Below are 26,487 nucleotides of genomic sequence, written 5' to 3' on the forward strand. Positions count from 1 at the left end.
TCCTTTATGCCTACATCCTGCTCATCAACAAGTTATATGAATTCCACCTTAAAATATAACTAATTACTTCCAAACCCGCCCACTCCTCTTCATCTCTAAGCAACCATCTTCTCTTATTTAACTTCTGCAGTAGTCTCCCAACTGATCTTTTTGCTGTCATTCTTGAAACTCATTCTTCATATAGCACATATAGCTGTAGATAAATCTTTTTTTAAAAAAAATAATCCTTCAATTGACAGAGGAAGGGAAGAAAAAGAAAACAATCCTTTCAGTGGCTTTCTATTATACTTAGAATAAAGTAAAAATTTGTGATTATATCCTAAAATGACCTTTATGATCTGGCCTCTGTGCCTTCTTTTCTAATCTCATATTGTACTGTTGCCTCTTCATTCACTCAACAGTGTATTTACTGAGCACCTACAATGTATCAGAAACTAAGGTAGGCACTGGGTACCATACTACAGTGTTCCTCGGACACTCAAGCTTTCTTTGGCCTCAGAGCCTTTGCATCTACTTTCGCTAGTGCCTGGCATGTTCTTTCCCTAGCTCTTTGCGTATCTTCTTTCTCATCCTTCAGATCTCAATGTAAATGTCATTTCTTTAGAGGCCTTTCATATTAACCTGATCTAAAATATCCACTGACTCCTCTTTTTCTGTTATCTTATTTAATTCCCTCATAGCACTTTTCAAAATCTTCTCTGCTTAGGTCTCTTCTCTTCTCTTTTCTTTTTTTATTTATTTATTTATTTATTTTTTTGAGACAGGGTCTCACTCTATTACCCAGTCTGGAGTGCAGTGGATGGATCACAGTTCACTGCTTCACTGCAGTCTTGCACTTTGGGGCAAGGAATCCCGTCCTGGGCTCAAGCGATCCTCCCACTTCAGCCTCCTGAGTACCTGGGACTGAGTACCTAAGTCCAGGCACATGCCATCACACGAAGCAAATTGCTAATTTCTTTTTTAATTTTTTTTTTTTTTTTTGTAGAGAAAAGGTCTTCTTGTGTTGTCCAGGCTGGGTTTGAATTCCTGGCCTCAAGCAATCCTCTCCTGCCTCGGCCTCCCAAAGTGCGGTGATTACAGGCATGAGCCACCATACCCGGCCTTGCTTATGTATTTTCTTACCATTTCCTCCCTTGTACCTCTGTAAAGTAAGTGCCTTGAGGGTAGAGGCTTTCTTTTTTTTAAATTTTTATTTCTTTATTTTTAGACAGAGTCTCGCTCTGTGGCCCAGGCTGGAGTGCAGTGGCGCAATCTCGGCTCACTGCAAGCTCTGCCTCCCGGGTTTACACCATTCTCCTGCCTCAGCCTCCTGAGTAGCTGGGACTACAGGCGCCGGCCACCACACCTGGCTAATTTTTTTGTATTTTTAGTAGAGATGGGGTTTTACCATGTTAGCCAGGATGGTCTCGATCTCCTGACCTCGTGATCCACCCACCTCGGCCTCCCAAAGTGCTGGGATTACAGGCGTGAGCCACTGCGCCCGGCCTCTTTTTTTTTTTTTTTTTTTTTTTTTTTTTTAAAGAGACAGGGTTTCACCATGTTGGCCAGGCTGGTCTCAAACCCCTAATATCATGATCCACCCACCTCGGCCTCCCAAAGTGCAGGGATTACAGGCGTGAACCACTGTGCCTGGCCGAGGGTAGAGACTTTGTCTTATTTATCATGTATCTCCAGTATCTAAGATGTGTTTTTCCAAGGGCCTAGAACAGTGCCTGGAACGTGGAATATAATATAGTAGTTCCCCCCACCCCGTTATTCAGTTGCCCTCAGTCAACTGTCATCCAAAAATATTTAATGGAAAATCCCAGAAAAAATAATTTGTAAGTTTTAAAATGGATACTCTTTTTTTCACTCTGTCACCTAGGCTGGAGTGCAGTGGCACAATCCTGGTTTACTGCAACCTCTGGCTCTGGGTTCAAGCAATTCTCCTGCCTCAGCCTCCTGAGTAGCTGGGATTACAGGTGTGCACCACCACTCGGGGCAAATTATTGTATTGGGTTTCGCCATGTCAGCCAGGGTGATCTTAAACTTCTGGCCTCAAGTGATCGGCCTGCCTCAGCCTTCCAAAGTGCTGGGATTACAGGCATCAGCCGCCTAGCCCAGCTGAGTACAGTGGATGCTGTTCTGAGTATCATGATGAAATCTTGCACTGGCCTGTTTGTCCTGCCTGGGCCATGAATTATTCCTTTGTCCAGCATTTCCAAACTATACATGCTACCAACCCATTAGTCACTTAGGTTATCATATCTACTGTGTGGTTATTGTAGTGCTTGTGTTCAAGCAACCCTTATTTCACTTGCCCCAAAGTGCAAGAGCAGTGATGCTGACATTGTAACCGCTCCTTTTTTTTTTTTTTTTTTTTTTTTTTTTAAATGACAGAGTCTTGCTCTGTCACCCAGGCTGGAGTGCAGTGGCACCATCTCGACTCACTGCAACCTTTGCCTCCAAGGTTCAAGCGATTCTCCTGCCTCAGCCTACGAGCAGCTGGGACTACAGGCACCCGCCACCATGCATGGCTAATTTTTTGTATTTTTAGTAGAGATGGGGTTTCACCGCGTTAGCCAGGATCGTCTCAATCTCCTGATTGAGTGCTGGGATTACAGGTATGAACCACTGCACCCAGCCTCCATTTATTATTATTGTTGTTAATCTCTTAGTATGCCTAATTTATAAATTAAACTTTATCATAGATATGTACACTTAGAAAAAACTAATATATATAGCATTCAATACTACCCATGGTTTCAGGCATCCACTGAGGGTCTTAGAATGTAGCCTTCACATATAAGTTGGGACTACTGTAAATTTTTTTTTTTTTTTTTTTTTTTTGAGACGGATTCTTGTTCTGTTGCCCAGGCTGGAGTGCAGTGGCCGGATCTCGGCTCACTGCAAGCTCCGCCTCCTGGGGGTTTACGCCATTCGCCATTCTCCTGCCTCAGCCTCCCGAGTAGCTGGGACTACAGGCGCCCGCCACCTCGCCCGGCTAGTTTTTTGTATTTTTTAGTAGAGACGGGGTTTCACCTTGTTAGCCAGGATGGTCGCGATCTCCTGACCTCATGATCCACCTGTCTCGGCCTCCCAAAGTGCTAGGATTACAGGCTTGAGCCACCGCGCCCGGCCTGTAAATATTTTTTAATAGATTAACTTGATGGGGAGGTTCAGGAAAAGCTACATAGGGGAGATAATATGGAGTTCAGTCTTTAATAGATTAACTTGATGGGGAGGTTCAGGAAAAGCTACATAGGGGAGATAATATGGAGTTCAGTCGTTAAAGAGGATTTGGGTCAGGTGCAGTGGCTCACGCCTGTAATCCTAGCACTCTGGGAGGCTGGGGCAGGTGGATCACCTGAGGTTAGGAGTTCGAGACCAGCCTGGCCAACATGGCAAAACCCCATCTCTACTATAAATACAAAACTTAGCTGGACGTGGTGGCACATGCCTGTAATCCCAGCTACTTGAGAGGCTGAGGCAGGAGAATCTCTTGAACCAAGGTGGTGAAGGTGGCAGTGAGCCAAGATCATACCACTGCACTCCAGCCTGGATGACAGAGCGAGACTGTCTCAAAAAAAAAAAAAAAAAAAAAAAAAAAAAAAAAAAAAAAAAAGAGGATTTAGATGTTGGTCATTAGATAGAATAATTAGCAATAATGAAGGTATTTATTTTGGCTGCACATTTATTCTGGGTATGCATTATTAACATGGTCTAAGAGTAATCATGTAGGCAAAACAGCTTTGTCTTAATGTCACGCATAAAAACCTCCTTTGGGATCATTTAGAGGCTAGAAGTTTTGCCCTGTTATCAAACTCCCCTTTCTCTGTTTGGAGTTAAAAAGCATAATAGAATAACTCTTTAAAAGTAATGGCCATTACCAGGCTGGGTGCAGTGGCATACGCCTAGAATCCCAGCACTTTGGGAGGTTGAGGCGGGTAGATCACTTGAGCTCAGGAGTTCGAGATCAGCCTGGCCAATATGGTGAAACCCTGTCTCTATTAAAATACAAAAATAAGCCAGGCATGGTGGTGCACATCTGCAATCCCAGTTACTTAGGAGGCTGAGGCAGGAGAATGACTTGAACCCGGGAGGCGGAGGTTTCAGTGACCCAAGATCACGCCACTGCACTCCAGCCTGGGCAACAGAGTAGGACTCTGTCTCAAAAAATAAAATAAAGGGGCCGGGTGCGGTGGCTCACACCTGTAATCCCAGCACTTTGGGAGGCCGAGGTGGGCGAATCCCCTGAGGTCAGGAGTTCAAGACCAACCTGGCTAACCTGGTGAAATCCCGTCTCTACTGAAAATATAAAAATTAGCTGGGTGTGGTGGCAGGCACCTGTAATCCCAGATACTCAGGAGGCTGAGGCAGGAGAATCACTTGAATCTGGGAGGCAGAGGTTGCAGTGATTCGAGATCTCGCCATTGCACTCCAGTCTGGGCGACAGAGACTCTGTCTCAAAATAAAAAGAAAAAAATAAAATAAAATGTAAAATATATTTTAATTCAGAATTTATCCCATGAATGTCTTACATTTTTCACATTGTAAGTTGAAACAACTAATTGAGTTGTGCTTCCTAAGGTCTTCTTATTTTAAACATTCACCCTGATTATTCAATGGCATTTTAGATATTTTGAGGAATTCATTTGTGCTAGAATACATATATTTATTTTCATAATTATCTATTGCTTATAGCAGCTTTGGGACGAATCAGGTCATAGATCTGAATTTGGAAACAAGGTCGACGTAACATTTTTAGGGTCAACAAATGGCTGTGTGGAAGTAGTTCTGAAACAAAAGCTGTTTTGGGAGAAAGAAGCTCATTCTTCTTCCTGTGGTTCGTATGTCAAGAAATTATACCACAGCTCATTCCATTGCCAAACTAGAAACTTTAAGGTCATAGCAATGGCTCAACTCATGGATGACTGTTTCGAGGAAGCCTTCTATAGCCCTAGGCTGAGTTAGGGCTATCACAATACTTATAAAAACAGTATCATATTGTAGTCTCATTACTGGTTGATTGGTCGACGTTGTTTTCAAATTCTTGAAGATCAAGACCGTATATTCCTTCCTTTGTTCTACGCTGAGTAGTATTAGTGCCTGACAAATACGTAGATGGCCAATACATATTTGATTAAATGAATAATTGAATGAATATGGCATGATATGATATAACATGACATTAATATAGCTGGTACAAATTAGAGTAAGTTCAATCAGAATAATTTCAAGTACTTCCCCAAAAAGAAGTAGCCAAGAGAGAGTTCAGGTCTAGTCATAGTTACTAGAAACTCATTCATTGGGAGATCAGGCTTAAGGGGCAAGAAATCTAGTCTCTAGAAGAAAAAGTTTGATGGAAAAATAATGCAAAGAAGAAATACTTTCCGTCTCAGAGAAACTTTTCTTCTGTTGGTGAGGGATAGAGGTATTGGAGTATAAAGGAGAAAACTGAATAAGAGGACAGAATTATACACACAAATACATTAAAAAGTAGGGATTCATTAGCTAATTTTAGAAAAAATCCAGAGTAGTTTCTAATGTGATATATTTATTTTATAGCTATTTCAAAACACATATTTTTCAATCATAATTTCATGTAAATATCTTAAAAATTAATTTCTCTTTACACTACCTTCACATGCAGAAGTTGGTTGTCAACGGCTATGAGCTGATTAAGATTCTCCAGTATTTCTAAGTCTCTAATGTCATCAATATTATTATTGCTGATATTCAATATAGAGAGGGATTTCTGTAAGAAAAATAACCAAGTTAGCATTAGTAAGTAGTCTAAATACTGTATATAGGAACCAGAAATCCTAATCTTTGAAAATTTTAAGCTTGATCAGTTCAGGTTGTTTTACTCTTTAGGCAAAAACATCAAAAGCCATGAAATGCTTTTTAATGCATTTTTTTTTTCAGATGAAAGTTTTAGAACCACAGTATGTCATATAACTTATCCTTTCTCCCTATAATTCCTCCATAAGTCATATTTTTATTTTCCAAGATACAAAATAAACTTATAGAATAAAAAAGCCAAGAATCAAAAAGCAAAGAAAGAAAAAAGATGCCCCAATAAACAAGTAACACAATACTGTAGCTTTAGCAAATTATCATTTTGTGCTAAATATTACTAACATTTGTACTTACATAGGGGCTGGGTGCAGTGGCTCATGCCTGTAATCTCAGCACTTTAGGAGGTGAAGCGGGCGGATCACTTGAGGTCAGGAGTTCAAGACCAGCCTGACCAACATGGCGAAACCCCATCTCTACTAAAAATACAAAAAATTAGCTGGGCATGGTGCCGCACGCCTGTAGTCCCAGCTACTCGGGAGGCTGAGGCAGGAGAATCGCTTGAACCTGGGAGGTGGAGGATGCAGTGAGCAGAGATCACACCTGGGAGACAGAGCAAAACTCTGTCTCAAAAAAAGATTTATACTTACATAGGAAGAAATAGTTTTTGTCTTTATTTTACTAAATAGGAAACATGATCAAGAATAAAATAATATCTGGTTTTTATTTTTCTCTCTACTTGTCTATATGGTTTTCTCCCATCAATCTATATGTTCAGGAACTACTTAAAATAATAATTAGCTAATTAACAGGAATTTCAGTGTTGTTGTAACACTATAACACTAAATCAGAGTCATCTTACGAGGCTCAGGAATCTCTGCCAAGATGGAGTCAATCATCGCTTCATGGCCTTTTTGCTAAGATCAAGTGCAGTATCTGTTCTTATTAGTTTAAGTTTAAAAAAAACATGGAGGCATCCATGCACAGTCAACCTTTAGAAAAAATATTTCCTGATACTAAAGTATTGGGAGAACTACCTCTTAATTTTTATAAATTTGGGTCAAAATCCATCCACTATCCTCTATTTCTGGGCCCTCTAAAATAAAACTGATGAGGCTGGGCACGGTGGCTCACACCTGTAATCCCAACACTGTAATCCCAGACTAGCCTGGCCAACATGGTGAAACCCCATCTCTACTAAAAATACAAAAATTAGTTGGGCGTGGTGGCGCACGCCTGTAGTCCCAGCTACTTGGGAGGCTGAGGCAGGAGAACTGCTTGAACTGGGGAGGTGGAGGTTGTAGTGAGCAGAGGTCGTGCCACTGCACTCCAACTTGGGCGACAGAGTTTATTTTTATTTTTAAAATAAAAATAAAATAAAATAAAACTGATGAAATCTGTAAAACAACTACCATGTCCCATTTATGTCCCTTGCCCCAGAATTAAAGTTAGCCTATCCGAATAAGTCTGTTGTTTTGAGGATTAGCAGGAGCCTAAGTGGTACCCTCTGGCTTCTCAATTTATTGTGGTACCTCCATCCAATGTGACTGGTTTCAGGAGACACAATTAGAGCCCCAACCCCAGGGCTCCCAGGCCTACATAGTTCTGATGTGGTAGAGCTGTATGTAGTACAATCTACAATCAAATCAGGATCCTGGAAGAAAACAACTTATTATTGCAATGGCTCTCTACTATATTGTTTAAAGGTTTCCAAATAATTGCACATTCCTCTCTCCTTAGGCTTTTTCCTAAAATTTAAAATGTTGAGCCATGATAATCACCAAGGTCCACATTATGAATGAATGAACATCTGTATTAGAACTTCAGTTAACATACCTTTTCACATTCTTCTCATCCTTCCAGTTACCCAAAGAGGCAAGTTTTATTATCCCATTTTATAAATGCTGAGTCTCTGAGATTGTACCTGAGAAAATCAGCTTCGGTCCTCAGATAAACTCTGAGCTGGCCATATAAAATGCAGAGGATGTACAATGTCCAAATATACCTTCACCACATTCCTGTTTCATTATAACTTGTTAATCACTATATTCCTTGTCAAAATATTCAAATGTGAACTTACTGCCAGAGAATGAAGAGTTCTTGGATCAAACAGAAGCTTTTCCCCAAGGGGAAGCCTCTGATTCTCAACATGAAGCTCTCTTAGTTCTCCTAATCCTTCTAAACCTTCTATGACAGCAATGTAATTGCCTCCCAGATACCTGCAAAACATAGACATAGTTCTAAATAGACATTCTGAGAATGTCATGGTCTTTATTAAGCGTGACAAAAGTGTAATAACAAAATAATTGAGCTGAACAAAATTATAAATGAGGAATTTTGTGTTATATTAAATCTATGAAAGGTTGGTTTATCTAAATGAGAACAAATTATATTCTTATACTTCATTTAGTCTAGAAGTACATTTTTTTGCTTTTTAAAAAAGTGAGCGAATTGTAATAGTTATTATCAAACTATCTACCATATGTTCATCTGACATATGAAGAGCCCTGGTAGATAGTTTGATAATAACCTTTCTGGGTTGTAGGTTTAAAAAATGAAGATTTCACGGCTAGACACAGTGGCTCACACCTGTAATCCCAGCACGTTGGGAGCCTGGAAGTTTAAGACCAGTCTGGGCAACATAGGAAGATCCCATCTCTAAATAAATAAAGAAATAAGCCAGCCAGTCAGTCATTGTGGTGCATGCTTGTGGACCTAGCTACTCAGGAAGCGGAAGTGGGAAGATCACTTGGACCTAGGACATCAAGGCTGCGGTAAGTCATGATCACACCACTGCACTCAAGCCTGGGTTGCAGAGTGAGACTCTGTCTCAAAACTAAGAGATAAAAGGAAAAATGAAGATATCTGGGCCTAACCCCTGGAGATTCTAATTTGGATATGTAGGTTGGAACCCAGTGCTCTGCATTTTTAATAAGCATTCACCAGCCAACTCTTGTGTCCCCATTCTGAGGCTTTTAGCCGGTTCTTTGAGGAGCATGATAGTTATTCCAGTCTGGGAAATTGGATTCACTAGTCTTCATTGCCTAATTATAATCACTATAGGCAGTAAATGCCATTTTACAATCAAGTTTACATCAATAGGATCAATTATATGACCCAGATGGTATGAGATGTGTGATTCTGAAAGGCACATAACTCATCTGGGTTCCATGGAAACTTCTTTTATCAGTTGAGCCCACATGAGGATGTTTTAAGTATCCCTATTAGGCCTTAAGACAACCCTTGGCCGGGCGCGGTGGCTCAAGCCTGTAATCCCAGCACTTTGGGAGGCCGAGACGGGCGGATCACGAGGTCAGGAGATCGAGACCATCCTGGCTAACACGGTGAAACCCCGTCTCTACTAAAAAAATACAAAAAAACTAGCCGGGCGAGATGGCGGGCGCCTGTAGTCCCAGCTACTCGGGAGGCTGAGGCAGGAGAATGGCGTAAACCCGGGAGGCGGAGCTTGCAGTGAGCTGAGATCCGGCCACTGCACTCCAGCCTGGGCGACAGAGCAAGACTCCGTCTCAAAAAAAAAAAAAAAAAAAAAGACAACCCCTCCCCAGAATGAAAGGTGTATCAGGCTTAATAAAACACAAATTATTAATATTATATGTGAAACAATTTACTTCTTAATAATAGTACAAGAAAATAGAAATTGAGGTCTGTTCCACAAAACCCATGTGGGAATCATATGCTTTTTTTATATAAGTATGAAATCATATCAATTTCATATTCAATTTACTTTTGGAATTTAATGCAAAAAATGGAAATGCCTTCATGCAAAAAAATATAAGTACCATAATCATAAAAATCAGATACATTATTAAAAAATAAAAGCACTTACAGTTTTTCCAGTTTCTTTAATGACCTGAGGTTCTCTATACATGAAATACAATTGTTTTGTAGGTACAAGTGGGTCAGATTTGTGGCATAATTCAGGTTAGTGATTTGACTAATACAATTATCATATAAATATAAAACACTAAGATTTTTGCAAAGAGAGAGGTCTTCCTAAAAGGGAAACAAAAACATGTTAAATGTAATTTCTCCTGAAAACTTAAGTTTGTTTTTAACAAAAATTTTCAGTTGATCATTCTGCAAATTTCCCTAAGGTTAATATAAGAGAACAGTATTTCTCTGTTCTTGGCACAGTTAAAATAAGACTAGACTGATTACAAAAGAAATTCTGTAATATTTTTTCTTTTTTTAAGAAATTCTGTAATTATATCAATAAAACTGGAATTGCTAAGATTTTCCCAGTGCAAGCAATTTTCCTTGGAAGCCATTAGGCTCCTCTGGAAGTTGAAGCATTGAATAAATTATTGTCTCAACATTACAAATAGGGGTTAATATTTCTGTAGGATTGGAAGTCAACTATTGTGGTTTATAATACTGAAAACTGGAAGTCATCTAGATATCCAGAATAATAGATTAATTTTTTTTTTTGTTTTAAGATGGAGTCTCGCTCTGTTGCCCAGGCTGGAGTGCAGTGACACGATCTTGGCTCACCATAACCTCTGCCTCCTGGGTTCCAGCAATTCTCCTGCCTCAGTCTCCTGACTAGCTGGGACTACAGGTGTGCACCACCATGCCTGGCTAATTTTTGTATTTTTAGTAGAGACGGGGTTTCACTGTGTTGGCTAGGCTGGTCTTGAACTCCTGACCTTGTGATCCACCTGCCTTGGCCTCCCAGAGTGCAAGGATTACAGGTGTGAGCCACTGCACACAGCCTCATACATTAATTTTTTAAAAACTATGATAATGCTATCAAAAGAAATACCATAGAACCATTAAATATTCTTTTGTTTCTTCAGTAATATCTAATACATAGTTAAGTGAAATTCATAATATGTAGTTAAGTGAAAATAGTACATTTAATATGACCCACTATTGTAAAATTATATGAATAAAAGACTGAAAGTATATTACCTAAATGTTAAAAGTGATTGTGTCTCAATAGGATTACATTCTTTCTTTTTACATGTATTTTATATGAATAAGAACACCAATTATTATTATTATTATTATTATTATTTTTTGAAACAGGGTCTGCCCAGACTGGTGTCAAACTCCTGGGCTCAAGTGATCCTAGCGCCCCAGCCTCTCGAGTAGCTGGGATTGTAGGCATGCGCCACCATGCCCAGCTACCAGTTACTTTTGAGATAAAATAATTAAAGGGATTTTTTAAAAGGCTGCCATTTCTTGTGTCATGGCAGATCAGCCTAGAGTAAATAGACAAGCGGTGAAGTTCTGCTCAAAAATTTCTCAGCCTTCATTAAGTTAACTTCTTTTAAAATACAGCTATGTGTTGGAAACTGTAAGTTTAGAAGTTATTCTCATTTTAGTGTGAATTACTTTAACCAATTTGCCATCCTATCAAAGATCATCCACCCTGGAGGAGCACTGATTGATATGAGGACAGAGTATGAAATAGGGACTTTACTGGGGGCTCTCCAGAGAAAGTAGTCTTATATGATATCATGAAGTAGAGAGTTCTGGGCAACAAAAGAGAAACATGAGGTTTGGGCAAAGGAATCATGGGAAGAAGGATCACCAGGAAACCAGAAGGGGATCTAGAATGGGAGCTGGGTTGGGGTCCCTACAAGAAAACCAAGTATTTAATTGATCATTTTGCCTGGGGTGTTAGTATTTCTTTCATTTGTTCAATAAATATTTATTAAGCATGTAATATGAGTCAGGCATTGTAATGGATGAGGGTTTTAGAGTGATGTGAAACAATAGACATGATTTCTGCCCTCAGGTAGCTCCTGTGTTTCCAAGAAAATTTATCTCACCTGTAGTCTAGCATTTACTGTAGACAACAGATACCAACACAGATGGCCTAAGAGTGTTATTGCAGCCTTTAAAGTTTCCCAAATTACAGCCAAGAATTACCTTAGTGCTGAGAAAATGTAGTTTCAGATTATATCCAGATAAACATAAACTTGTCTGATGTAATTGACCCAGTATAACATACATTTACATAACCAGTTAAATTATGTGCAAAAAAGATTTCACTGTTAAACTCTTTTTTTCTTGTGTGAATTTTAATTTTAATTTCCATAGTTTTGGGGATACAGGTGGTTTTTGGTTACATGGATAGGTTCTTTTTTGAGACGTCGTCTCACTTTGTTGCCCAGGCTGTATTACAGGTATGACCCACCGCGCTTAGCCAGGATAAATTCTTTAGTGGTGAGTTCTGAGATTTTAGTGCACCCTTCACCTGAGCAGTGTACACTGTACCCAATATGTAGTCTTTTATCCCTCACCCCCTTCCCAACCTTCTCTCACTGATAAACTTTTGAAATATGGTACTCACATAGTTACTTCTTAACATTTTGGTATACTTAAAAAATTCATATTTCAAGGTTTTACAATAATACAGAAGTAATTATTGTCTATGAAATTATTTCCCAACATACACTTTCAAATCTAGTTTGCTACACTATACAGTGTTGTAGGAGAACAGTAATACAAATATTTAAAATGTATATATTTAAAAATCACAATGGTATATTTTATAGATTTAATTTTAACAAATCTAATATCACAAGTAGGAAGTTAAAATAAAAACACAATATAAAGCTTACTGATAAAAATAAGTTAATAAGGCCGAGTGCGGTGGCTCACATGTGTAATCCTAACACTTTGGGAGGCCAAGGCAGGCGGATCACTTCTTGAGCTCAAGAACTCAACATGGCGAACCTGGCAACATGGCGAAACCCCATCTGTACTAAAAATACAAAAGTTAGCTGGGCATGGTGGCACATGCCTGTAATCCCAGCTACTCAGGAGGCTGAGGCACAAGAGTCGCTTGAACCTGGGAGGCGGAGGTTGCAGTGAGCTTTGATCATGTCACTATATTCCAGCCTGGGCAACAGACCGAGAGAGACTCTACCTCAAAAAAAAAGTTAATAAGAATAATGAAAATATAGTTAATATATTAGGTATGCCCCTAAACCAATTCCTAAACTTTACATTATTAATTATATAAAAACAGGAAATAATTTCAAAGTTCTTACAATTGCATCTATATTTTTGTCTGAAAAATTTATATGAGTTATTTTCTTCAGGCACTGTGAAATGGTTTCTTCTTTTCGGGATTTAAGATTGCTGTTTCTGGCAATTAGATCCAAGGTCAGTCGAACCATAATTTCTTTATAAATCAAACTCTCAGCAAAAGCTCTGTTTTGATACCATGTCAAGAAGTAGGCTTAGGTATTATTTCCAGCTTTCTAAAGATTAAAGAAAAAAGCATTATGATTATCATAGCAATTTAAGGAAAAGTTATTCTGACTTACTCTTTAAATAATTCCCTTATATGAAACTATTTGATAAGCTAGTTTATAGACATTTTTAGGGGCACCTGAGGTATTTTCTAAGTTTATAGACTTAACTTCATAAAAAGATTTAAAGCATCAAAATTAAACGCATAATACTCATTCACTTTTAGTTTTAAATCTTTTCTTCTTCCTGAGAATATTTGAATCATTGCAAGTACCCTTTTTTCTTTCTTTTCTTTCTTTTTTTTTTGAGACGGAGTTTTGCTCTTGTTGCTCAGGCTGGAGTGCAGTGGTGCAATCTCAGCTCACTGCAATCTCTGCCTCCCAGGTTCAAGCGATTCTCCTCTCAAGCCTCCATAGTAGCTGAGATTACAGGAGCGTGCCACCACGCCCAGCTAATTTTTGTATTTTGAGTACAGATGAGTTTTCGCCATATTGGCCAGGATGGTCTCGAACCCCTGAGCTTAGGCAATTGGCCCGCCTCAGCCTCCCAAAGTGCTGAGATTACAGGCGTGAGCCACCGTGCCCAACCTCTTTTTTCTTTTAAGAGACTGGGTCTCATGCATGTAGGCATGATCATAGTCCTCTGCAACCATTTTTTTTTTTTTTTTTTTTAAGACTCCATTGCCAGGCTGGAGTGCAGTAGTGTGGTCTTGGCTCACTGCAACCTCTGTCTCCTGGGTTCAAGCGATTCTCCTGCCTCAGCCTCCCAAAGCAGCTGGGATTACAGGCACGTGCCACCATACCCAGCAAATTTTTGTATTTTTAGTAGAGATGGGGTTTCGCCATGTTGGCCAGGCTGGTCTTGAACTCCTGACCTTGTGATCTGCCTGCCTCGGCCTCCCAAAGTACTGGGATTACAGGCGTGAGCCACCGCTCCCGTCCTCCCGCTTTTTGTTTGTTTGTTTGTTTGTTTATTATTATTATACTTTAAGTTCTAGGGTACATGTGCATAATGTGCAGGTTTGTTACATATGTATACTTGTGCCATGTTGGTGTGCTGCACCCATCAACTCGTCAGCACCCATCAACTCGTCATTTACATCAGGTATAACTCCCAATGCAATCCCTCCCCCCTCCCCCCCTCCCCCCTCCCCATGATAGGCCCCGGTGTGTGATGTTCCCCTTCCCGAGTCCAAGTGATCTCATTGTTCAGTTCCCACCTATGAGTGAGAACATGCGGTGTTTGGTTTTCTGTTCTTGTGATAGTTTGCTAAGAATGATGGTTTCCAGCTGCATCCATGTCCCTACAAAGGATACAAACTCATCCTTTTTTATGGCTGCATAGTATTCCATGGTGTATATGTGCCACGTTTTCTTAATCCAGTCTGTCACTGATGGACATTTGGGTTGATTCCAAGTCTTTGCTATTGTGAATAGTGCTGCAATAAACATACGTGTGCATGTGTCTTTATAGCAGCATGATTTATAATCCTTTGGGTATATACCCAGTAATGGGATGGCTGGGTCATATGGTACATCTAGTTCTAGATCCTTGAGGAATCGCCATACTGTTTTCCATAATGGTTGAACTAGTTTACAATCCCACCAACAGTATAAAAGAGTTCCTATTTCTCCACATCCTCTCCAGCACCTGTTGTTTCCTGACTTTTGAATGATCGCCATTCTAACTGGTGTGAGATGGTATCTCATTGTGGTTTTGATTTGCATTTCTCTGATGGCCAGTGATGATGAGCATTTTTTCATGTGTCTATTGGCTGCATGAATGTCTTCTTTTGAGAAATGTCTGTTCATATCCTTTGCCCACTTTTTGATGGGGTTGTTCGTTTTTTCTTGTAAATTTGTTTGAGTTCTTTGCAGGTTCTGGATATTAGCCCTTTGTCAGATGAGTAGATTGCAAAAATTTTCTCCCATTCTGTAGGTTGCCTGTTCACTCTGATGGTAGTTTCTTTTGCTGTGCAGAAGCTCTTTAGTTTAATTAGATCCCATTTGTCAATTTTGGCTTTTGCTGCCATTGCTTTTGGTGTTTTAGACATGAAGTCTTTGCCCATGCCTATGTCCTGAATGGTACTACCTAGGTTTTCCTCTAGGGTTTTTATGGTATTAGGTCTAACATTTAAGTCTCTAATCCATCTTGAATTAATTTTCATATAAGGAGTAGAGACGGGGTCTTGCTCTGTCTCCAAGGCTGGAGTGCAGTGGCGCAATCTCGGCTCACCGCAACCTCTGCCTCCCAGGTTAAAGCAGTTCTCCTGCCTCAGCCTTCCAAGTAGCTGGGACCATAGGCACACACCGCCATGCCCGGCTAACTTTTTTTTCTTTTTGTATTTTAATGCAGATGGCGGTTTCACTGTGTTGCCCAGGCTGGTCTCCCTGAGCTCAGGCAATTGGCCTGCCTCGGCCTCCCAAAGTGCTAGGATTACAGGCGTGAGCCACCCCGCCCCAGTCAAGCACTGCAATCTTTGAACTCCTGGGCTCAAGTGCTCCTCCTGCCTATGCCTCAGCTACAGGGACCTACAGGGGTGCAGCACTACGCCTGGTTTATGAGCATCTTTTTTTTTTTTTTTTTTTTTTGAGATAGAGTCTCACTCTGTCACCCAGTCTGGAGTGCAGTGGCGTGATCTCGGCTCACTGCAACCTCTGCCTCCTGGGTTCAAGCAATTCTCTGCCTCAGCCTCCCGAGTAGCAGGGATTACAGGCGCCCGCCACCATGCCCGGCTAATTTTTGTATTTTTAGTAGAGACAGGGTTTCACCATCTTGGCTAGGCTGGTCTTGAACTCCTGATTTTGTGATCCACCCACCTCGGCCTCCCAAAGTGCTGGGATTACAGGCATGAGCCATCGCGCCCGGCCTTATAAGCATCTTTTAAAGGATTATTATTCACTCTTGGAGTCAAAAAGGCCCTCGAGGAATATCCTCCAATGTTCTCATTTCACAGGTGAAGAAACTAAGTCCCAGAGATTTATCTTAAGCTACTCAAGCTAGTGACAGTTGAGAAAGGGACCAGGTCTCTTGGCTCCTTTTCCCATAGTACCCATAAAGACCATATGTCTGAAACCCCTAAATCAGAACACATGGCGTGAAAACCTTAAGTACACAGGACAATAGTACAAAATACTTGAAAAGGAAGCTGGCCTAGAAATGTATGTTTTATTAGTACAACCATAATCCACAAAGAGGCAACATAATCCAGGGTTTTTTTTGTTTGTTTGTTTGTTTTGTTTTGTTTTTGAGACGAAGTCTTGCTCTTGTTGCCCAGGCTGGAGTGCAATGGTGCGATCTTGGCTCACTGCAACCTCCGCCTCCTGGGTTCAAGCAATTCTCCTGCCTCAGCCTCCCGAGTAGCTGAGATTACAGGTGCCTGCCACCACACCCGACTAATTTTTGTTTTTTTAGTAGAGATAGAGTTTCACCATGTTGGCCAGGCTGGTCTCAAACTCCTGACCTCAGGTGATCCGCCCGCCTCAGCCTCCTAAAGTGCTGGGATTACAGATATGAGCCACTGTGCCCGACCAATCCAGTGTTTTTCAATCCAGATTTGCCTGGTTCAAATTTTGGCTTCATCCCTTACTAGTTAGGCATCTTGGGCAGGTTACTTCAATTTCTTACAAAATAAGGATAATAATGGTCCCTATTTCCAAGGGATAATGTGAGGATTGGTGAAATAATCATTATAGAGTGTTCTGCACAGTACCTGGTACATAGGTCAATAAACATTCGCTATCATTATTATTATTATGTTACTGGTTTGTTCACACATAAGGTTATCTTAACTGTCTCACTGGAAATATATCAGGACTGTTAAAGATGAGAACATGTCGGGGGCGGTGGTGCATGCCTGTGGTTCCAGCAACTCGGGAGGCTGAGGCAAGATTACTTGAGCTCATGAGTTCCAGGTTAGAGTAAGCTATGATCATGCCACTGTACTCCAGCCTGGGTGACAGAGGGAGACTGTCTCTAAATAAGTAAATAAAATATTGCCATATATTGTCTATAGATTAGAGGTAGCCCATTTTTTTTCAATTGCTGAGGAAGTATAGCTATTTAAGTGATAAATATCCCAGTTTCCCCAATTGTGCTTCACATTCGTTTACTACAAATGTAACCAAAAACGCAGTTTAAAATTAAACATTAAAAGTGTATATGGAATTTAACCAACCAAATACCTCAATGTGTACAATATTCTGTACATGAAATCGGTGCTTAGGAGGAAAAAGGAATTCAGTAGACTATAAATTAAATTTATATACTCACACATTGGCATTACCCAGGCTATGTTATTGTAAATTGCCCACAATAAAATATTTGAAGATATGGAATGTATTCTTAGACTCTTCAAAATGCAAAGTACAACCTACAGAATAAAATTATAAAATCTTAAGCCTCAGAACTGAGCAGGAAAAAAATTATAAAATCTTCATAGATTTTTGAAATTTGCATATATCTGATTATTTTTATAACAAAATTTTAAGCTTATTGTTGACTTTTCAGATCACATTTCAAATATGATACTATATTCTGAACAAAGTATCTAATTCAATTAAAATAACTTATTAATATTACCTTGAAAGTATTTCATAAAATATTTCACGATAAAAGTATAAGAATAGTATAACACCCATGGACCCACAGATCAGCTTAAAATATAAAACATTACAAATACATTTGAAACCCCTGTATACCTTTCTTCCCCTTCATTCTCTCAAATTTAGGATTTATCTAAAATTTAGACTATTCATGTTTTTATGCTTTTACTACAGATGTATGTATACCTAAATTAATATATAGTACTGTTTTTCACAATTTTACATGTCATCAATGATATTAATATTATTCTGTCTTCAGCTTTCTTTTCTGCTTTATGTTTTATATGTAAGAGTCATGTGGGTTGATGTGTGTAGCTCTAGAATACTTACTATACAATATTCCATTGTAAGAAATTAATTTTTCCTAATGACTGATCTTTGGGTATTTCCTTTTTTTTTGCTTTTACAATGTTGCTTTTATGATTTTGTATGTATCATTTAGCACATGTGCAAGAGCTTCTTTAAGGTTTAAAACTAGGAGTGGCCACTCTGGGTTGGACATTTCAACTTTACTATATATACTGCCAAATTTTTCTCCAAAGGAATTTTACCACTGGCAAGTAAAAGAGTTCCCACTGCTCTACAATGCAGCCTGCACCATTGTTGGCACCTGATATTGGAAATCTTTAACTTTTTGCCAAGCTGATGGGTATAAAATGATATCTCATTACTGTGTTTTAATTTGCCTTTCTCTACTTATTGAGAGACTGAGAGTATTTTCCTGATTATTGGCCATGTGGAGTTTCTCTTCTGTTAATTGCTATTTCTTATATTTTGCCCATTTTTCCTACTGAGTTCTGCTTTTCTAAGAAATTGGCAGAACACACACACATTTCTATTACATACTAATATTTCATTGATAACATGTGTTGCAAATGTCTTTTCCCAGACTGTAGCTTGTCTTTTCTCTCTTTTTCACTTGTTAGTTTGCTTTTAATGGTATCGTCTAAAAACAGAAACTTTATTTTTTAATATAGTCAAACGTATCATTATTTTTCTCATGTTTTGTGCTTTTTGTGGCTTATTTAATAATGCCTTCCCTACCTTAATTTCAGAAAAAATGACCTATATAGTCTTCTGAACATGTTAAAGTTTTCCTTGATGCATTTTGGTCTTTATCTAGAGTTGACTACTGTGTAGGAAGTGAGATATTCAATATTTTTTTCCTTATGGAGAACCAATTACCTCAGTACTTGGTGTATTTTCTCTTCTATGGTTCTTTTCTCTTGCATTCACTTATATATTTATCCCCATGACAATACGGTCTTAATTAGTACAGATTAATAATCTTTCTCTCTACTTGCATTATTCTTGGTCCTTGACTCTTTCATATAAATTTAAACATCAATTTTTCATTCCATGTAAAGTCCTTTCATGATTGTTAGGAATTGCAAATTTATAAATAATTCATGAAGCACTGACATTTCTCTAATATCAAGTCTTCTTTTCCATGAGTATGGTAAGTCTCTCCATTTTGGTAGTGCTAATTTAGTGATTTTCAGTAGTTAAAAATTTTTCTTTTATATTTAAGGCCATGCATAAGTTTTTTGTTGTGTTTTGTTTTTTCATTTGTTTGCTTGCTTTTGAGACAGAGTCTCGCTCTGTACAGTGGCCTGATCTCGATTCACTGCAGTTTCCGTCTCCCAGTCTCAAATGATCCTCCCATCTCAGCCTTCTGAGAAGCTGGGACTACAAGCCTGCGCCACCATGCTCAGCTAATTTTTGTATTTTTAGTAGAGATGGGGTTTTGCCAAGTTGCCAGGGGAATCTCAAACTCTTGGGCTTAAGCAATCCACCTGCCTCAGCCTCCCAAATTGTTGGGATTGCAGGCATGAGCCACCATGCCCAGCTCAAGTTTTTATTTTTGAGTTATTGGGATCATGTATTTTTGTTGATATTGCAAATGCTATTCTTTTAGAAATTATATTTTCTGTTTGTAGCTACTGTATAGAAACGCAGTATTTTTAAAATACTGATTTTATATCCAGCAACACTGGTAAGGACACATTAATTTTATTTTACATAGTCTTTGTGTTTTCCATGTAGACAATCAGATTATATATGAGTAACAGTCTACTACTTCCCAAACCTTTTATCTTTTTTTTTTTTTATTGTGTTATTGCACTTGCTAGGACCTCTAGGAACAAGGTTGAGTAGAAGCGATGAGGGCACATGCACTTGTCTTATTGCTGATCTCAAAAGAAATACTTGCAACATTTCACCACTAAGTATGATATTTGCTGTAAGTTTTTTTTTTAGTATGATATTTGCTGTAAGTTTTTTTTTTTTTTTTTTAAGATAGCATGGGCACCGTGGCTTACGCGTGTTATCCCAGCACTTTGGGAGGCTGAGGTGGGCAGATCACGAGGTCAAGAGATCGAGACTATCCTGGCCAAAATGGTGAAACCCCGTCTCTACTAAAAATACAAAAAAATTAGCTGGACATGGTGGCGCGCGCTGTAGTCCCAGCTACTCAGGAGGCTGAGGCAGGAGAATCACTTGAACCCGGGAGGAGGAGGTTGCAGTGAGCTGATATCACACCACTGCACTCCAGCCTGGCGACAGACCAAGACTCCGTCTCAAAAAAAAAAAAAAAAAAAAAAAAAAAGATAGCCATATTCAGATTAAGAAAGTGCTTTTATATTCATAGTTTGTAAAGTATTTTTTAAACTCATGAATGAAGGTTGATGGTTATGAAATGTTTTTCTTTTGCCTTAGGAGATGTGGTGAAATACATTAATAGACTTCTAATGGTTCTTTTTGTATGTGTGTGTGCATGAAAGGGTCTCGCTCTGTCACTCAGGCTGGAGTACAGTGGCACAAATCTCAGCTCACAGCAACCTCTGCCTCCTGGGCTCAAGCAATCCTCCCACCTCAGCCTCCCGAGTAGCTCATGCCCTACAGGCTAATGCCACTATGCCAGCTTATTTTATTTATTTTTTTTAGACGGAGTCTTGTTCTGTCACGCAGGCTGGACTGCGTGGCGCATCTCGGCTCACTGCAAGTTCCCCCTCCCGGGTTCACGCCATTCTCCTGCCTCAGCCTCCTGAGTAGCTGGGACTACAGGCGCCTGCCACCACGCCCAGCTAATTTTTTTGTATTGTTTTAGTAGAGATGGGGTTTCACCGTGTTAGCCAGGATGGTCTCAATCTCCTGACCTTGTGATCTGCCCGCCTCAGTCTCCCAAAATGCTGGGATTACAGGCGTGAGCCACTGCACCAGGCCTAATTTTTGTATTTTTTGTAGAGACAGGGTTGTACCATGTTACCCAGGCTGGTAGACTTCTAATGTTAAATCTTTTTGCATTCCAGGGATAAACCAAACTTAGTCAGAATAACATATATACGCAAATTAAGTTTGCTAATGTTTTATTTAGGATTTTATTATTATTATTATTATTTTGTACAGATAGGGGTTTACTCTTGCCAAGGCTTGAGTGCAGTGGTGTGATTATAGCTCACTGCAATGTCAAACTCCTGGGCTCACGTGTTTCTCCCACCTCAGCCTCCTGGGCAGCTGGGACTACAGGTGTATAACACCATGCTCAGCTAATTTTTTATTTTTTTATTTTTATTTTTTGTAGAGACAGGGTCTTACTATGTTGCCCAGGCTGGTCTCAAACACGTGGCCTCAAGCAATCCTCCCACCTCAGCCTCCCAAAGTGCCAAGATTATAGGCATGAGCCACCATGCCTTGCCAGGAATTTTTTCATCTAAGCTTAATAAGAATATATTTCTTTTCTTTTTTTACAGACAGGATCTTATTATGTTGCCCAGGCTGGTCTCAAACTTCTGGGTTCAAGTGATCCTCCTGCTTTGGCTTTTCAAAGTGCTGGGATTACAGGTGTAAGCCATCATGCCCAGCCTATCACATGAGTTTTTACTTCAGGCTCTGTTTTCTAACTTTGGCTAAAACAGAGAAAATTTGGATCACCCGAAACCTCATGAATGGCCATGCTATTGTAGGGAAGGCAAAACTTTACCTCTTCCATTTTAGGGTTTTTTGTTTGTTTGTTTGTTTGTTTGTTTTTTGTGGCTGAGCCTAATAATTAAATTGACATACAGCAGATCAAGAGGAGAAAAGCAAGCAAATTTAGTTAATACAAGTTTAATGTGGCATGGGAACCTTCATAAGAAATGAAGACTCAAATACACAGAGTTGTATACTTGCATACTAAGTTAGAAAAAGGATAGTAGGCCAGGTGCAGTGGCTCATGCCTGTAATCCCAGCACTTTGGGAGGCCGAGGTGGGCAGATCACTTGAGGTCAGGAGTTCGAGACCAGCCTGGACAACATGGTGACACCCCATCTCTACTAAAAATACAAAAATTAGCTGGTTGTGGTGGCACATGCCTATAATCCCAGCTACTCAGGAGGCTGAGGCAGGAGAATCACTTGAACCTGGGAGGCAGAGGTGGCAGTGAGCCCAGATCGCACCACTACACTCCAGCCTGGGCAACAGAGTGAGACTCCGTCTCAAAAAAAAAAAAAAAAAGAAAAGAAGAAATTAAGAGCATAGTAAATTGTGAAAATGTGGCCGGGCACGGTAGCTCATTATTGTAATCCCAGCACTTTGCGAGGCTGAGGTGGATGGATCACCTGAGGTCAGGAATTTGAGACCAGCCTGACCAATATGATGAAACCCCGTCTCTACTAAATATACAAAAATCTTAGCCAGGCATGGTGGCATATGCCTGTAATCCCAGCTACTCGGGAGGCCGAGGCAGAAGAATCGCTTGTACCCGGGAGGCAGAGGTTGTGGTGAGCCAAGATTGTGCCATTGCACTCCAGCCTGGGCAACGAGAGCGAAACTCCATCTCAAAAAAAATAAAAAAGAAAATGTGACAAGGTAAAGGAGCTTGGGTTAGGGCTAGTGTAGTTGATTGGTGAAGGGTTCTTGTAAAAACGTTTGTTTATACAGCTTTTCCTTGGCTTCAGCTTCCAGTCCTTGATGGTAAGAATGATACTTTCTAGTATAGGGAGGAAATCGTTCATATAAAAATTTCTTCTCCTGCTTTAAGAAACAGAACAGACAGGGTGTGGTGGCTCACACCTGTAGTCCCAGCACTTTGGGAGGCTGAGGCAGGAGGATTGCTTGAGCCCAGGAGCTCGAGACCAGCCTGAGCAACATGGCGAGACCCCCGTCTCTACAAAAAATAAATGAGCCAGGCATGGTGGTACATGCCTGTGGTCCCAGCTGTTTGGGAGGTTGAGGGAGGAGGATTGCTTGAGCCTGGGAAGTCAAGGCTGTGGTGAGCTGTGATTGCGCCACTGCACTTCAGCCTGCGAAACAGAGCATGACCCTGTCTCAAAACAAAAAAGCAAAAAAAAAAACAGAATAAAAGTCAGAGCAATCATCTTTTACCTGTCATTTTTCAAGTGCTTTTCTTTATTTTTTCCTGAGATGGAGTCTTGGTCTGTTGCTCAGGCTGGAGTGCAGTGGTGCGATTTTGGCACACTGCAACCTCTGCCTCCTGGGTTCAAGCGATTCTCTTGCCTCAGTCTCTCAAGCAGCTGGGATTACAGGCATGCACCACCACGCCTGGCTAATTTTTGTATTTTTAGTAGAGACAGGGTTTCGCCATGTTGGCCAGGCTGGTCTGGAACTCCTGATCTCAAGTGATCCGCTCGCCTCAGTCTCCCAAAGTGCTACGATTACAGGTGTGAGCCACTATGCCCAGTCATTTTTCAAGTGCTTTTAACTAAATATAGTCAATATGCCAGAGCAGCATATTTTGAAATGACATATTCTTAATACTTTCACTTTAGAAATGGATTCTGTCTGTAGATTTCAGTGTATAAATTGGTGTTCACATAGATAAAAATTAATGACCTTAGATAATTTTGGAAAAGGACAGAGGCAAACTTTGTATGTAAGTGAAATATTTACTAAACCAAGGGAAGGTCAATGGACCTCATCAGCAAGCTATAGGAAAATTTTCTAGCTTGAATATGGAAAAGGAGAGAACTGAATCAACCCACAACACAAAATAATAGACTGTTAACTCAAAAGAATTTGCACTGTAGCAGTCCATAAGAGAGAATTTAGTTTCATCAAAACACCACCATTCATCTTGTTAAAAACAATATTAATTTAAACTGTACTGGTAGTTTTATTGTTTTAGAAAATTAAAAGCTTCAGGAGTTTAAACTGAACCTAGAGTGGATTTGGATACATTTTAGAACATTATAATAAAAATAATGTCAGCACTTGTGAAGTGTCTTTGGTTTTCTTTTAAAAGAGATTAATTGTGTTCTAAAGTTTGAGAAACTGCTTTTGCCTACTTTCCAACCTCTAGGTATCTCTTGTTACTTTGGGACTCCTCTTGCTAGATCTCTCTCTCCCAGGCCACCGGTGGGAACAGCTTAGAGCTTCTTTACAGGCTCTAGGAGTCTATTTTATTGTTAGCTTTTTGTTGTTGTTTTTGTTTGTTTTTTTTGTTTGTTCCTGTTGTTGTTATTGTTGTTTTCCACCTTTTCGGTTCGGGGGGTACCTGTGTAGGTTTCTTACATGGGTGGAATCCATTTTAATGAACCCCTTGTCTTTCATCTGCTGGAATTCCCACAGGCTAGAGGCAGTGGACAACGTTTTCTGAATTCTGTTAGTATCTATACTTCCACTTAGGCCACAGGTTCAGTGGCTTCCAGATGCTCTAAATCACTGGCTCCAGCCCTTAGGCTTTTCAAAACCCTTTCAAATTCAGCTCCACGCCCACCGGGCTGCTTCCTCGGCCCCGCGACCACCCCTTCACCTGTGACTCCCTCCTCTAGAGCTGTTTCCCAATCTTGCCAGGTAACCATTTGTTAAAAACAGACTTCCAGACTATTTTTTCTGGAAATTCTATATGTCTAAAGATAGGGCCCAAGGATCTGCATTTTAACAAATGTCCCAGAAAGTCTTACTGGCAGGCAAGTTTGAGAAACATGGTTCTAGGATTTCCTAGGTCCCCACGCTTATTCCCCGCGGGCAGCTCACCGCTCGCGGGACAGTCGGGTCGGTAACCCCGGTTTGGTAGGTTTCGCCAGCGCCGGGTCTCTACGCAGACCAGCGGCGGTTGCTGGGCGACCAGACGCTCTGTCCAAGCGCCACTCACGAGAAATCTCGCGACGTCGCAGGCAGCTCCGTCCCCGGTGCGTTCTGCTCTCTGTGACACGGCGGCCGGGCGCTAGTGGGCACTGACGGTGGCCAGTAGGCGGACTCCGACTAGAGTCCTGTTAGCTTGAAGAGGCCGTGAGGCATCGGTCACCGTATTGTTTTAGTAGACCAATTAGTAGCCGGAACAATTTTTGGCAGACTACCATTTCCCCCTACCGGATTATCCTGCCATCGGCTTTGACCGTTTCAGTGCCCAACAACCACCTTTTCCCAATAACAGACAAGGAAAGGAATTATCTGATTCAGAATACAGCCTGTACTCCATCCTTTCCTCGGTGAAACCTCAAATTCCTTAGGGTGACATTGAGGGCTATTCATCATGACCAACCTCACCGCTTGCCACCTGCCCTCTATACTCCAATGTTTTTCAGTATACCCTGTTCTTAATAATAAAAATAATAATAATTCCTCTCTCTTCTCTGCCCTTCAAGGAAGACATAGCACACATTTTCTCACCTCCTTCAGTCTTATTTTTCCTTTTAAGATTTAAAGACTCAGTTTGGAATTAGTGCAGCCTTTCCGAAGTCTTCCTGGGTATCCCATTTTGTTAAGTGATGCCCGTTTTCCCCCGAAACAGCTGAGATGTATTACTTTTTTCAGCATAGCACGTAATACAATATTATATGTTAGCTACTTAGCCACATCTCCAATGAGATGGTAAATTCTTTGAGGGCAAGGATTATGTGGTTTACCTCGCCATTTCCAGGACCTAGCAAAGTGCCTTGTACATTAATAGTTACTCCATAAATGTTTGTAAAAGGAATAATTTAATTGCAGAAGAAGAACAATAGTACAGGGAACTGACATTTATAGTGGAAAGCCCGGGGCTTATTAGGGATATGGTGAGCAGTCTGGATGTAAGGGACAATGCAAGCTGGAACACATTGAGTACCAGCTGTGATTCTGGTGAGAAAAGATTGTCATTGCCTTTCTTTGAGCAAAGAAGTGTCAGAGTAGAAGATTGTTAGAATTGCAAGGCAACTTAGAGCCCATGAGGTAGTCCAAATTGCCATTTTGCAGATAAGGAAATTCCCAGGGCTCAAAAGAAGAAAGAAACATGCTCAAGGTCACACCTGGGGTGGCAGAGAGGGAACTTCTTGGCCCCCTGATTTTAAGCCCAGTTCCCTTTTCATTTTATCCCCCTGACCATTACAATGAGAGTATCCTAGGAAGGTGGGGGAATGGGGGCAAAGGAGCCCTAACCCCATTCAGGATATTTTCGCTTAAGTCCAGTTGTGAAAGCAATCTTGGCCTGGGTTGGAGTGAAGGCAAAGAAAGTGGAAAGGAATGAAAAACTTTAGGAGATATTTTGAAGCATGATTTAATAGAGACTGGGTAGGATAAAGGGAGGGGAGAAGTTGAAGATAATTCCCAGATGTTAGCTATGATAAAGGAACAATACTGGGGAAAGAGAAGAGATGGTGAGTAATTTGAGGGGAAGTGGACGAGTTTGGTTTACATACTTTAAGTGTGAGGTGAGAAAGGTTTTAATAGTCTCCAATATAAAGCTGATTATTTAAACCATGAGGCCATAAATGGTAGTGAGGGAGAAAACAAGGAAAGCGAAATAGTGGGTTAGTAGCTATGCAACTAGTTTGGATAAAAGAGGGAAGAAAAGCTAGTAAAGATGGTATAGAAAGAATCATCAGAGGTGAGATTTGTCCTGAGAAGCACAATAATTCAGTGATTCAGAAACTCATAATTCAGATTCAGACACTGG

The 26,487-nt window shown here is 40.3% G+C and overlaps 1 protein-coding gene and 1 pseudogene across 3 annotated transcripts in view; one reads left to right on the forward strand and one right to left on the reverse strand.

Moving 5' to 3' along the window:
- The window catches only part of PPP1R42 (protein phosphatase 1 regulatory subunit 42), a 66,623-nt gene extending 41,972 nt beyond the window's left edge, over window positions 1-24,651 (reverse strand). Inside the window, exons 1-5 of one of the 3 annotated variants that reach the window (XM_073018654.1) lie at window positions 24,588-24,651; window positions 12,804-13,016; window positions 9,626-9,792; window positions 7,859-7,997; window positions 5,621-5,737 (exon numbers count right to left, since the gene is read on the reverse strand). In XM_073018654.1, the coding sequence (XP_072874755.1) occupies window positions 5,621-5,737; window positions 7,859-7,997; window positions 9,626-9,792; window positions 12,804-12,932 (552 nt within the window). In that variant the 5' untranslated portion in view covers window positions 12,933-13,016; window positions 24,588-24,651. Of the gene's footprint in view, window positions 1-5,620; window positions 5,738-6,135; window positions 6,382-7,858; window positions 7,998-9,625; window positions 9,793-12,803; window positions 13,130-24,587 lie in introns of those variants that run through there. The other 2 variants (XM_008000794.3, XR_012093843.1) reach the window with 2 other exon arrangements.
- On the forward strand, window positions 6,676-6,849 carry LOC119624993 (U2 spliceosomal RNA; annotated as a pseudogene).
- Window positions 24,652-26,487: the final 1,836 nt, after the last annotated feature.

The sequence above is a fragment of the Chlorocebus sabaeus genome, chromosome 8 (assembly GCF_047675955.1).
Source record: "Chlorocebus sabaeus isolate Y175 chromosome 8, mChlSab1.0.hap1, whole genome shotgun sequence".
NCBI lineage: Eukaryota > Metazoa > Chordata > Mammalia > Primates > Cercopithecidae > Chlorocebus > Chlorocebus sabaeus.